The sequence below is a fragment of the Schistocerca nitens genome, chromosome 1 (assembly GCF_023898315.1).
Source record: "Schistocerca nitens isolate TAMUIC-IGC-003100 chromosome 1, iqSchNite1.1, whole genome shotgun sequence".
NCBI classification, from domain to species: Eukaryota; Metazoa; Arthropoda; class Insecta; order Orthoptera; family Acrididae; genus Schistocerca; species Schistocerca nitens.
This window is the reverse complement of record NC_064614.1, coordinates 661627354-661642590: the sequence shown is the minus strand read 5'-3', so window position 1 is coordinate 661642590 and position 15237 is coordinate 661627354. Positions and strand designations below refer to the sequence as shown.

General features: G+C 39.7%; 1 protein-coding gene across 1 annotated transcript in view; it reads right to left on the bottom strand.

The window, feature by feature from the left end:
• The window catches only part of LOC126259159 (protein phosphatase 1L), a 69857-nt gene that overhangs the window by 37720 nt on the left and 16900 nt on the right, over positions 1 to 15237 (bottom strand). The window contains exon 2 of the mRNA XM_049955708.1: positions 5899 to 6361. Within this exon, the coding sequence (XP_049811665.1) occupies positions 5899 to 6361 (463 nt within the window). The remainder of the gene's footprint in view (positions 1 to 5898; positions 6362 to 15237) is intronic.

The following is a 15237-nucleotide window of genomic DNA, read 5'->3' as shown; positions in this document are numbered from 1 at the left end:
ATGGTGACTCTGCACCTTTGATTAGAACAGTTTATAAGTGGTTTCAACATTTTCGGAGTGGCCATATGGGCACAAGTGATGCTGAACGTTCTGGACTCCCTGTGGAGGTTACGACTCCAGAAATCATTGATAAATCCATGATATGGTGATGGATGACAGAAGAGTTAAGGTGCGTGAGATTGCTAATGCTGTGGGCATCTCAAATGAATGGGTACTTTATATTTTGCATAACTGGAAAGCTATCTGCAAGATGGGTTCCGCGATTGCTCACGCCTGATCAAAAACAGAATTGTGCGAAGTGCTGCAAGGATGGTTTGCAGCTGTTCAGGAAGAATCCGCAGGACTTTAAGCATCGTTTCGTCACTATGGATGAAACATGGATACATTACTATACTCCTGAAACCAAAGAACAATCTAAACAATGGGTTAGCAAGGGAGTATCTACACCAAAAAAGGCGAAGACCATTCCTTCGGCCAGAATGGTTATGGCGATTGTCTCTAGGGACTCGCAAGAGACAATCCTCATCGACTATCTGGAAAAGGGTAAAACTATTACAGGTGCATATTATTCATCGTTATTGGACCGTTTGAAAACCGAGCTACAAGAAAAACACTGGTGTTTGGACTACAAAAAGTCCTTTTCCATCATGACAGTGCACCAGCACACACCTCAGCAGTTGTGGTCACGAAATTAATGGAAATAGGATTCCTACTCATTTCACATCCCCCCCTATTCTCCAGACTTGGCTCCCTCGGACTACTATTTGTTCCCAAATTTGAAGAAAAGGCCAGCAAGACAAAGATTTTATTCAAACGAGGAGGTGATTGCAGCAACTAATAGCTATTTTGCAGACTTGGACAATTCCTATTATTCAGAAGGGATCAATAAATTAGAACAACTTTGGATGATGTGTATAAGTCTAAAAGGAAACTATGTGAAGAATAAAAAAGGTTTACCCTAAACACGTAAGTAGTATTTATTTTTGCACGGACTTTTCAAATGCCCCTGATGACATCCCATACTATTGTAGAAAAAGTGGAATGGTTGATAGAGTCCAGGAACGCTTTCCATGACTTTTATTGCTTTCCTTAACAACACGCTGAGCTTGGCTCTTGTGACTCTAAAGGATGCAAGATGGTCTGCTGTTGGGCAGCATTTAAACTGCCATTGTGCCTCACACCTGACGCAGATTGCTGAGAAGCATTCGGCATGACAGGTCACTGGTATGATGTGGTCCACCCACAGGACACTGCCTCAGTGTTCGCAGCCAGCTGGCTGAATAGCGTCCAGTTAGTTCCACTGCCCACCCATTTTGGTGACTTCCTGTGTAGTAATACTCTATATGGTTGGGGAATTGACAGTGGGAAGTGGGCACCGGAATGAAAGTCATCAGTTGCTTCCACTCAGTAGAATCTGCAAGTGCTGGAGAGCAGCAAGAGAGGTCGATAGGTGAGGATGACCTTGTAGCCGCTAAGAAATGAGTAGGATTGCACATTTTGAGAATGCACAGCTCCTAAAACAGCTCTCCAAAACCTCCCCAGGGCGAGTTGAGTCTGAGCTCCATAACACACTACAGACATTAAAAACTCATCAAGCAGGAGAAATAGGTTGGGAGGGGGGGTGGGGGTGAGGGAAGCAGTTTTTCTATAAGATCTGTGACAGCTTCGGAGTTTATTGCATCTCGTGAAGGTAAATACAGTGAGCAAACAGTGATCCTCTGACACATACGAATTTCAATTGCAACTGCTTGCAGGTCAGTAGCCAGTGGGAAGGTAGAAGAGAGGTGGGAATTACTGACAAACACAGCAACCCCTCCCTTGGCTCTTCCCCGAGTGAGATCATCCTTATGATGGAGGGTATAGCCCCATAGTAACGAGTGCATCAGACACTTTAAAATTCATTTCCTGCAAACTCAAGTACAGGGGTTGTTCCTGTGCTAGGAGTTTCAGTTCCTCCACATGTCTCCTGAACCGATTAATGTTACACTGTAGTATGAGAGCTATTATCATGGCGGTTGAACTTCCAGCATTTCTTTTTGCTGGCAAGTAGATCCCACAATAGGTGGAGGCTCGGTCTTGGTGAGATAAATGCTCTCCGCCAACAACAAGGTCCGTCAGCTTGAAAGACAAACAATAAGAGATGTCAGGTAGAAAGAAGTTAATATTGTTGGACTGTTTACTTTCCATCTTAGTCAGTGACTGATGCTTTGCCTTTTATTTTTTGGCCGGGGAGGTTTTGGAGCCACAACTGCGGCAGTAGTAGTGGCACCACTGGATGGTGGATCAGACTGAACCTTTGGAGGGGCAGGGAGCTCAGTGACGTTTGCAACCACACCCTTTCTGATATTTTATATTCTTCAAAGTAACTGCAGCAGCACAAGTGCACTGACATAGTCAGGTACCAGTGCTGACACTAGCAACATCTGTTTGCGTAACAGCATTGCTTTTCTAAACAGGTTTTTAAAGAGCTGAAGTAAATGAGACAGCGATCACGGGGAGGGGGGGGGGGGGGGGGGGGGGCGGCGGCGGCATGACCTTATACATCTTTTTGGCCTCAACATACAGGATGCACTTTGTAGTTTTAAGCTCTTGTATCTTCTGTTCTTCAAGATATACGCTGCAGTCCCTACTCCACACAGGGTCATCTCCAGAGAAATTCACACATTTCAAAGCAGATGAATGAATAACTCCTTTGTGGGTGGCCTTACTACAATTGCCACAAGTGGCTTTTCGCTTATGGCCTAAAGTGGTGGGTTTGGGACATAGGGCCTCATGTGTAAGTGAAGCAAACCTGACTTGGCATGATCTAGGAGTTTTGTGCTACTGAACATAAAGATGGAGGAGTTGGATATTACCAGATCCCCATCCATCCTCTTCATAATGTCTTGAGCGCCATGCATCTTCCAATTCTGCTTTGGGAATGTTCACTAGATCTCTGCAAGTAACAACTCATTTGCTGCAATTCAAGGTAGTGTGTAGCTCAGTTTCAATGGCATACTCCTCAAGGCTTTTCACTTTCTGCAGGTTTGTCACTTGTTGGGAACTGGAGGTTTTGACCAACCGTGTCCCACTGTGTGACCACTTAACAGATTTTAATTTACCTGCAATACCCTCTAAACCCTTCTGAATATAGAAAGGGGAGACTTTCTTAAAACTTCCCTCTTTTTGTTTTAACTCTAAAAAACACATTCTGACCCACAGCATGCATTCTGTAACTAAAACCTGAAGTACTCAAAATCTGGAGGACTCATTACACAAGGCCTCTTGAGAGATTGTGTGCCGATACCTACCAGTGACCCATCCATTTCGTTGGAAGTTAGAGAGAAAATTTCGAGGGTTCCATCTTGGTCCTACAAACAACTAGGAAAATTAGTCCAATTGGACTGAACCCCGTTTGCTTCAGCAACCCCTATACAATGAAGGTGCGTCAGATTCCCCAATGGTTGCCCGCTAACAAACGTTTCACCTAAACAACCATGCATCTCATTAAAACACAGATACCTTAGGACTGGTTTATTTTTATTTTTAAAGAGGTTTTTACCATCCTTGCGATCAAGCCAAAGTCCCCAATCCTTGTGGCACACAACATTCCACCACTGTGCCGTATAGTTGTTGCTGAAGCATGCCCAGAGCTTACTTTGACAGAGGACTGGCAATGCTTACCAGTCTCAGCTCAGTAACCCTATGTTTGCCAAGCCTGAACCCAGAAAATGAATTCTGAGCCCCTGAGAGTCTGTGTTTAACAACTCTGCTTCACTGGCGCTGTCATTACACCTAGTAGTCATTGGTATCATGTGGTGAAAGTATTGAATGTGACTTGTAGTTTACAAATGACCAGAATCTCTATGGATTTGCTGTCAGATTTCAAGACAGATTTTCCTTGTGGAAGCTTTTAAAAGGGTCTCCCACTGAAGTCCACACTGAGGTTCAAGCATCAGTGAAATTTGCCAATCTTGGTGATTTTGTGTTCTTTTAAATTTAGCATGTTTTTACGTTACTTCTGCAACAGCATTCGGTCCTTTTTGTGAAGCATAGGCGATCAGTACCATCATTTATTAATGTATTCGGTTTAAGTCTCTCAACTGCCTAATATATTATTTCTTTGAAGTCAAGCCACATATGGTCTACACCTACATACTTAGCTGAGAGAAGTGGAGACTCTCTCTTAGGAAGGAGTCAAGCAAATTTTATCTGATTATTTTAAATAGCTATGTTTTACATTTACTTTTCGTGGATTTAAATGTTGTGGTGATCAGTCTCATTACAACAAACTTGTGGTCACTAATCCCTGTACCTGTCATGATGCTCACTATTTGTTCAGGATTATTTGTCACTAAGAGGTCAGTATGTCTTCATAACTATTCACACTTCAAGCAGGCTCCTTAACTAAATGCTCACAATAATTTTCAGAGAAAGCATTTAGTACAATTTCTGATGATGTTTTATACTTTCCACCAGCTTGGAACATGTATTTTGGCCACCACCAACTGTAATTATACAAGTGGGGGTACCTATTTGAGATGACACTCAAGTTTTCTTTGAACTGTTAAGCAACTGAATCATATGAGCTATTATTAATTCATTCCAGTTGTCAATATAACCATTACCCATACTAACCCACAGGAATTACCGACTTTGATTTCACAAGGTAAATGATCTCTAACAGCAACAAATACACTGCCTCCAATTGTATTTAATCTATTCTTTCTGAACACCATTAGGTCATTTGCGAAAATTTCAGCTGAACTTATTTCTGGCTTTAGCAAGCTTTCGGTACCTATAACAATATTAGCTTCAGTGCTTTCTGTTAGCACCTAGACTTCTGGCATTTATAAGCACTACTTTGCATCAAACACAACACATCATCTCATTGTGGCATTATTAATTATGTCATTCAATAATGTAGTTTTAATCTGATTGATTGGTGCAGATAACATATATACGATGTCTGCCTTTCAGACAGACTGTACACCATTTGTCATACTTTTCTTCATTATTGGTCTCTATAATTCTGAATTGGAGGTAGTTGGCTTTGGCCAATCGTGTTTTTTGCCCAGCCATTGTCAACCTTCCAGAACTAGCAATACCAATTTTGTATGTAGTGCTTACAGATACTTTGTTTCAAAACGAGTGATGAAACAATTCCGGGCCCAACATGGGCTGTTGTTGAAACTCCTCAGGGAGGAGATTTACAACACAAAGCACACCAGGGGTGCAGGGGTGTCCTTATGATAGTCTGTGTGTGTGGGGGGGGGGGGGGGGGCGGGAGGGGGGGGTGCTAGACCGGGGGGTACAGAATATTTTGGAAGATGGATCGTGACTTGGTAAGTAACCATAAAAAATTAGATTCTGACCCTATTAACAACCTGCATAATACCAACTTTTAAATCTTCTCATGAAATAAAAACACAGACTAAACTATAGAAACTATAGTTTTTCCTTTCCTTCAGACTGCAGGGAGGGGGATGTGCAGCCCCCCTCCCCTTTCTTGCTCCTGGGTATGGGCACCCTTGCAAAGTACAGTGTGTGTAACTTCTACATTCATATGCGCTCAGTACAAAGGTCAATGCAGATGTGTAGAACCAAAACATTCTGAGAAGGGCAGCACTTAATCCCTTCCAATGCTCACCTCTCTGCAGCATCTATTTGCTTGGCTGAGCTTCTTGAAGTTTGAGAAATAGTAATTCAAGTTTATGACAGACTTTGAACCTCCTTACAACTATATTTTCATAATTTAAATCACTGCAACAGGAGACAAAAAAATGCAGTAGAAAATAGTCTGTTTGAAATGACATTCACAGATTATGCTACCTATACCAAAAGCATGATAAGAACAGTATCTTACAGTGCTAAGTAGATCAGTACTACTTATCAACCTAGGAAATTTGTAAAAGTTACCTGCAACATCCAGACTCTTTTTTGCAGCTTCAACTAACAGATGATCAGCAGCAAGTACTTCATCTGTAAGAAGTCGTCCATAATCAATTGTACCTGAAGCATCCAGGTATCGAATTGGAGGGTTCGTAGGAGGTGGAGGAGCAGTTGAGGGTCGTGCCTCTCGTGTTATTGTTCTTGTACTGAGAGAACCGAGTCGCTGTAGCAGCTCGGGATCCGTTACCCCAGGAATGCCTCCAGCACGCTTTTTTACACAATCATCTGTTTGTGAAGCTGCTTTCCTGAAACTTTTCTTTCTGTCTACTGCTGGTGACCCCCCTGTTTTATTTGATTCTTGTGGCTTCTCTGCTTGTGTTGTGACATTTTCACATTCTCTGTATTTACCTTCTGCCTTCAATCTTTTGAGTTCAATGACTTTGTTGTACAAATTTTGAATCAGTTTGTCACGAGCATAGTTGGCAGCAAACTGAAAGAAAATAAAAGTAAGTTTATTGAAAACTGTCACAGAGAATTTCACAAATCTGTACAAAATGATTTAAAAGTAAATTACATTTTTAAAAAAATATCATGTCTCGAATTTACAGAACACTTCTTTCAAATTATCGCCGATTTAATAAATGGAATGTAACTGTAAGGAGTAAGGGCTTTATTCAAGTGGGTTGAGGCCTAGACATCATTACACAAAAGAAACATTGTGCCTATAGATGCACTGTTTACACTAGCATTGTGTTACAATGACTGCTCCAAATATTTGCAAAGTCGCTTCTCAGATATTATTACACGATTCTCCATCAGTACTTGGCAGCATGTGATATGATAATTATAATTATAATAAAATAAACAAAACTGAAGTTCCACGACAATTTTATTTATCCAGAATGATATATTCACACTGCAGTGGTGTGTGCACCGATATGAAACTTCCTGGCAGATTAAAACTGTGTGCCGGACCAAGACTCAAACTGGGGACCTTTGCCTTTCATAGACAAGTGCTCTACCGACTGAGCTACCCAAGCACGACTCACAACCCGTCCTCACAGCTTCAATTCTGCCAGTACCTTGTCTCCTACCTTCCAAAATTCACAGACGCTCTTCTGCAGTTTGAAAGGTAGAAGACGAGGTACTGGTAGAATTGAACCTGTGAGGATGGGTTGTGAGTCTTGCTTGGGTAGCTCCGTCCGTAGAGCACTTGCCCGTGAAAGGCAAAGGTCCCCAGGTTGAGTCTCAGCTGCACACAGCTTTAATCTGCCAGGAAGTTACAATTCTATTTATTTACAAACTGGTATTCAGATTTGTACCAAGGAAGAACAGAAAGTAACACACAATAGTTTTACTACCAAAAAGCATAACAGGAAACAAGACAAAAGTATCACAAATGAACTTACATCTTTTACCTACTTTTCTACATAGTCGCTAAAGTTCTCAACACACTTCTCCCATTGTGGTACCAGTTTCAATGTGCCCTGTTCATAGTAGTCCGTTTGGTTGGAGTAAAGTTATCTGTGCTATGTTGATTTCATTTCCGCATCTGGCGCAAAACATTGGCCAGCAAGGAATTTTTTCATGGGACCAAATAGATGAAAGTCCGATGGTGCAAGGTCCGGACTGTTTGGTGAATGCTGAAGCACCTTCCACCCAAATTTGATGATTTTCTCACAGACAGAAGCAGCAACACAGAGGTAAGCATTGTCTTGAAGAACTTTGACACCATCAGCATTAATGTTGTGATATTTGTCATGAAAGGTGCAACGCAGCTTAACCAAAGTTTTAATGTAGGCTGCACCATTCACTGTGGTCCCTGTTGAGCAAAGTATGCCAATAACACACCTTGCATATCTCAGAACACAGCCACAGGCACATTCCTCACAGACTGAGTCACTTTGACTTTTTTTTTTACTTGGGAACCAGCAGGTTCCCATTTCTTGGTTTCAGGTGTGCAGTGGCAAGCCCACACTTCATCACCAGTGAAGCCATGCCTTTCTGTGACGTAACATGTCATCATTCACTGGCCTTGTGGTTGCTTGTCAAGTTCTTAATCACAAAGTGAGTATTAACTTTAAAAAATTTCAACATCTCATGAATAATATCATACACCATACCACAGCAAATGTTTAACTGCTCTGGTAAGGTTCGCAGCTGCACAGACTGGTCATTCAAAACAGCTGCCTCAGTGGCTCTGACTCTCTGTGGGGTTGCAGTTGTTACCAGACACCCAGAGCATGGCAAATCACTCTGGTTCACGTAGCCTCTTGGAAGTATGTACACCCCCGGAGACATTGCTACTGTCCATACAGTCGTCCTCATATATGCATGTTCCTGTGAATTTCACTCAGTTTATGACCTTTGGCCCACAAATATCAAACTACACCTCACTGCCCACCACAAGCTGATAATAGTAACATGCCTAGAAGTTGGTCAAGGGGGAGGGGGAGGGGGCTAATTGCGAGGGGGGGGGGGGGGGGGTGGAGTTGAATATCGCTTAAGAAAAGGAGAGTTGGGGCCTGCCACCGACAAATTGGTAAAATTTGGTGTTGCTTAAAGTAGTTTTGGAGTTCAGGGTAAAAATGTGTATTAATAAACAATAAGATACCCATTTTAAGTTAAATGATAGTTATTGGTTCACATAGTAAGCTATTTGCCGCTCTTATTCTTTTGTTAAAATGTGTTTTACATACACTGCAACCTATATTGCTACATAATTATTATAAAAATAATTGAGTCTTTTGGAGTAATATATTTGCTGATTTCTGAAGTCATTTTATCCAGTGTAATATAATACCCCATTGGGGGGGGGGGGGGGGCTATAGCCCCCATACCCCCTCCCCTTGCCTTCACCTGTGTGTGTGTGTGTGTGTGTGTGTGTGTGTGTGTGTGTAAAAATCAAGGGGGTGGTCTAAGACACCCCCCACCCCTCTGAGGTGTCAGTGTTCATTAGTGAATCAGTATCTGGATGACTTGTGATGGGTCATTTACCATGACCCAATAGGTTGGTTTTTTTTTTTGTATAATATTTATTTATTGTTTTCTCAAGGTCATATAAGAAAAGGACAGGTGCTTTATTTCAGTTTCTATAATAATGCATGACATCACCAACAACTTTAATCTTTGCACAATTTAGTGCACCTTTAACCCACAGACACATACTCTGATTCATTTACTTTATGAGAATTCCTTGTCCTGAAAACCAACGGCATTGTAGACATATAGTAAGATGTACCACATTCTTTGATTCATTTACTTTACGACGATTCCTCGTCCTAAGAACCAACGGCATTGTAGACATATAGTAATATATATCATGACCTCTGTTATACACCTCACATACCTGAAATGTACGACAAGCAATACCTTCTCGGCTGTTAAAAGTCTCCAGCCCTGATACTCTCTCCACTTTAGCAACACATACTAGAGCCACAGTAACCCAACCATTACCATGTGCACTAACATTCGCATTAGTAAGTGTAAAATTCAGCATGCATCCACAAAACACTGAAGGTCCATGCAGAATAAGTTGTGCACCTACTCCATTCTTCGTACTGATAGAAATATTATCAATGTTTATATACTGTAAGGCGCAAATGCCTTCTCCTCCTAAAATAATACGGCGTAACAAATATATATATTTTTGTGTCATAGTTATGACCTATCTTGCTAGAGCTCTCTGTAGCACAAACTTCACACTACATTGTCATGAAATTTCAACATTCTAGCTGCAATACCAGGGGAGAAAAAAATTATTGTGCATTACTTTCCAATCCTACTTTGTATGTTATCTTTCAGTGACAACTACCTGTTGCAATAACAAATAAAATAACCATGGAACAGAGGTACAAAGTAATACATCACTTATGACATTTACAAATGTAAAGTTGATCTCAAATAGGTCTAAAACAAGTGGCTATATTTTAATACATAAATCTGATCTTATCATTTAATTACATAGTTTTTTCATATATGCATAAATGAAATTACTGATGAAACTTTCCCTAAAGGAGGAGACTCGAAAACTGATGGTTCTTTTAAAACTATCCTAGTCTTCTATTTTGTCTGTTTATTGATTTGTAATATTTACATCTTTCTTAGTTTGTTATATGAAGCATATGATTCATATATTACATGGATGGTTTCCATTAGGTCACATTCAGCAAATAGTGAATCAGGTTTCTGCAGTCGCCAGTCTCCCTCTGGTTTAACACCCGAATAGCTATGATTAGCCATTATTGACCTAAATAGAATTTCTCATGGTGTTACTTGATTTGCCACTAAACTATGTGTTTATTAACATAAAACAAGGGTCTTCACTTGTAGTGTTTCAACATGTTTGCAAGAATCAAAAGGTGCAACATTTTTTTATGCTTCTGTGTGGTTCGCAGTGGCCAGCGCACACAAATGCAATTTTTCATTTTCTTCTTTTAGTGCGGAGTATTATTAGAAATGTATGGACTGTACCCACTACTGAAAATGATGGGACTGATTTTCTTGTAACGCCTTTTGAAAGTATAATTTGGAGTATGCAACAAGGATGAGATGATGCATCAAAGTCACTGAAGAAATGTAAAAGCAAAGGCACATGAAGCTGACAATGTTACAACAAAACTGATTACAGATGGAAGACAAAGTGATATAAATGGGACTTTACAGAATTCCGCTTGAGTAGAGACAAGCTCCAAAACTGAAATAATACATTCCTTTTCTATTTTACCAGGAAGGAGACAGAACATTCAAAAACAACCATACACCTGCCAGTCTCCTCTCTGTGAAGAACAAAACTTTCACCCAAAAACCACGGAATTTTAAGCAAGCTCAGGAAACATTTTATGTCTTAATTCCATACATGTATGGAGTGTGGGAAGACTGACGTCCATATTTCAGCAAACAATGCGAGAACAATACTGCATACCATCCCAACATTCCATTTAAGTTCACTGATAATCTCAGTTAACCTTTTGTATGGGCTATAATAGTATTATTTACTGAATTTTTTTCTGGTCGCTGCTAGAGGAAAGAAGTGTAGTTGGGAGGGGGGACTGGAAGAGGAGACAATAGGTCCCATCCACAGACACAAATTATACAGGTAGAGAAGTGCTGCTAGGAGAAGCAGTGCCCTGCACTTTCAGTGCTGGGCAATATGTACTGAGCATCACAATAAAAATAGAGAATAATTAAACAATGGAAAAGCCAGAATGGAATGTAACAATATTATGAAAAGGAAAGTTGCCACTCACCATACAGTGAAGGTGCTGAGTCGCAGATAGGCACAACAAAAAGACTGTCACAAATAAAGCTTTCAGCCATTAAGGCCTTTGTGTGTGTGTGTGTGTGTGTGTGTGTGTGTGTGTGTGTGTGTGTGTGAGAGAGAGAGAGAGAGAGAGAGAGAGAGAGAGAGAGAGAGAGAGAGAGAGTTGCCACTCACCATACAGTGAAGGTGCTGAGTCGCAGATAAAGCTTTCAGTCATTAAGGCCGTGTGTGTGTGTGTGTGTGTGTGTTCTATTGTTGACGAAGACCTTAATGGCCAAAAGCTTTATTTGTGACAGTCATTTTGTTGTGACTATCTGCGACTCAGCACCTCCACTATATGGTGCGTAGCAACTTCCCTTTTCATAATAAAGAATAATTAAATCTTTCATGAAATTTCTTTACTGGCATGTTCATTTTTAATCTTTGTATGTATTACATAAAATTCTGTATCAATTGTCCCAAGCAGCATTCAATTAACTGTTACAATGAGCCAGATTTGTTTCGTCATATAGTTTGAAGCAAACGTATCCAACAGCGTAACGTAACATTACATGCTCTAAATACTGTAATGGCTGCTACAAGCAATACTGCTACACACAGTACTGTCTGTTATTGTTAGATATGTGTAAGACTGGCAGTAGCTGGGTGGCCCAGTTTTCCGATTACCTCCAACATTGATCTATTATGATGCTACAAGCATGAGTCTGAATTTTCTGAGTGTCAGTTGTACTTGATGTAACACAATGCACCACTTTAAAGTCTATCACAAAATTATAAACTGAGTAAAATCATCAAATTTCATGGAATTCACTGATTTTGAGAACATTCTGTCTCATATTCAATAAAACCTGTATTGATAACCCTTGAAGTATACAAGCATGGATTTGATACATGTCAGCAAACAAAAAGCATAAACATCGATCCAACAAGGTAGTGAGAAATTTAGAATTTTAGGGAATTCTGTTCTGAGATTCTGGAGTTGGCGGTCATGTGTGTGTGAGGTGTACTTGTTTGTGTGAATGAATGGTGTGTGTTTCTCTTTCTTTTGGTGATGAGGGCCATGGCTGAAAGCTTATGTGTAAGAATCTTTTAATTGTACCTTTCTGAAACTTAATGTGTCATCTTTGTGGTAAGTAGCAATCTATCTTACATTACTGATATTCCAACCTGGAGTTTCCATTGTTTGAACTGTAAGAAATATCAGGTAAGGGGATTCTGTCTCACCAAAATTATACTTAACAAACCTAGGGGAAGTTTAGGGATCTAAAACTGAGAAGAAGAAAGAATAGATGCTGATGAAACATCACAGATGAACCGTCTTATTTTCACTGATAACACTATACTGTATGCCTGTGGATAAAATAAACTTTGACAACTAATTGAAGAACTTAATACAATGAGTTTGAAAGTTGGCCTGAAAATCTTGTGTATTTACACTAAAATAAGGGACACTTAACACAAAGAATATTACACATTAATAATAAAGTCACTGAATCAGTGGGTGAGATTTTATATTTAGGGCAGTTTATGACAACTAAAGGGACAGCTGAAGAAATAAAGAGTAGTCAGAACGGTCTGGAGTGCTTTTGGTAAACTAAATAAGGTTTTCACAACAAAGACTTCAATATCTCAGAAACAAAGTTTATATCAAAATTTATCAAGTATAGCAGGATTGGAGACTGTGGCTGTTATGTGATACAAATTGTTAAATGTGTCATTGTGGGTATTAATAACTGCTTCAGCTGTATTGTTGGATCTTCAGGCGAACATCTGTATAACAATAAATCCAGAAGGAATAGCAACCGTGAAACATACGCTGGTATGGTTAATTATTTAAAGATTTTTAAAATTTGTTAAAAATATTATAAACTTTTACAAGAGAATATCAAAATGTTGGTCATCCCATGACTAAAACATTAGAGGGGAAAAGATCAGAATCTTTTTACCCAACATTCATTGTCTGTCAGAACAAAACACCACTAAAAGGCAGTATGTCACAGAAAAAAACAGCTGGATTCCAATACAGAGGATGGGTCCTAAACAAATCATACCACAGTGATTCACTGGTATGGAGAAAATAAAGGAAAACTGTTAAGACCTAATTTTGGGCCAGAATGAATTTTTAAAAGTTTAAAATGATTTATCATACTAGTGTATATCTCAGGGTTGTTATTCCTTTTGGATTTATTGTTACACAGGTGTTCACATGAAGATGTGGCTTTTAGTGCCACGAAACCAGTAGTGATCCAACAATAAAGGACTGAATACAGCTGAAGTGGTTATTAATACCCAATATGATACTCATAGCTGTGGTTGCCCTACCAACAGATTTTTCTGTTAACTGTGCACAGCAGGAAGCAGTCACAAATTGGTCCTGGTTCACTTTATTGAAAAGTACTCTTACGGGTTTTGAACGGACACAATTCATCATCAGATGACTCGCAAGCTTTCATCAAAACACTAAATTAACTAGTGGTTTGATGACAGCATGGAAGCCATGTGATGATGGACTGCATCAGTGCAAAACCAGCAACAGTCCTTTTTCAATAAAGTAAACCAAAACCAATTTGTGGCTGGTTGCTGCAGTACAGCATCATCAAGAAAGTTTATAATCAAATTTCATTACCAGTTTTGAGTGGTATGTATGGAATTTTAATGTAAAAATGACTCAAAAACTTAGGGTTGTTCAGTGAACAAAAGAGAGATGCAACTTTGAAATTATTAGGAATTATACAAATGGATCACAGAATAGATTGGAGTCAACGATGAAATTATATCTGTAATGACAGTGAAATGGAGGAGAAGATATTTAGTCAGTTGAACAGATGATAATTGATTAAGAATGCTTGGGATAAGAGAAATACTGATTTATAATTATATTCTCTCACATTCCCTTGTTTCAGGAAAAGAACTGTTTTATTCATGTAGAAAACTTTAGGTTGCCACTTTTTATAACAGCTACAAAACTCTCCAACAAGAAATTGTTCAATTTTAACCAACTCTGTTTCATGACTTATGTGAATATGTCAGTGATGTCTACTGCTTTTTTATCCCTCAGAATCTGCAGAATTTCATCAATTTCTTACTCTTGTGTGACCTTTCATCTCACTTTTTTTTGTCAATGTTCATTCTGTCTCTAAAAGATTACGTATCTCTTCCATTCTCCAAGATTTCTCTTCCTGTAGTTCTGTCTTCAAAACCTTGATAATTCCATATGTCTTCTGACATTCTATTTTGAGATTTTATTTGTTTTTCCTTACAGCTTTGTTTCTCATCTCTTCTCTCTGTGCCCATCTATGTTTCATTTCCTCCTTGATTTTTTTCCGATTTTCCTGCAATGATTCTACAGGGCGTTAAAAAAAAGTATTTAAAGCTTTGAGAGGTGGTAGTACTCATCAAAATAAGAAAAATAAGTCCAATAAACATGGGTATGAAAATGCATACTTTCTGAGGTAAGTCCAATAAACATGGCCCCAGAAATGCATACTTTCTGCAGTAATCGTGTTTACAGGAGGGGTTCATTCATTCTTTACAATGCATCCCTCTGTCTTTTGGCATAAGGAATGATGCACCGTTTGAAGTAAAACCGGTTGTTGTTGTACCTCCTGGTACACACTAGAGAGGTGAACTTATAGTGCCTGCACGCCATTGACTGGTTCAAAGGTCTATTGTAAACCCTGCCTCGGCAGTAAACAAAATCTTGGATGTGAACAGTGGATTTGCAGCACACTTCCACAACAGCCATTGACAGAACCGACGTCTGCAATGATGATCTTTTGGTCTTGGAGCCTGAACATATTGTAGATGATATTGGTACAGAAAACGTTGATGAACTACCCTCTAGATAAGAGGGTGAGACATGCCTTCTGCTACTGCTAATCGTCACACACCAGCCCCAGGGGTTTCTCCCATTAAACACAGCACACGCACCAACATGTCAGGTGTGCAGACTGTGCAGGCCCACTGCCAATCTTCTGAGGTGCATAGGCACCTGTGTCTCTCAAATGCTGGAATGGATATTTTTCAGTGCGGAGAGCATGGGCTCCCGGGCTACGTCCATTTGTCAAACTATACCAGAATATCATATCTGCCATTTCATTTGC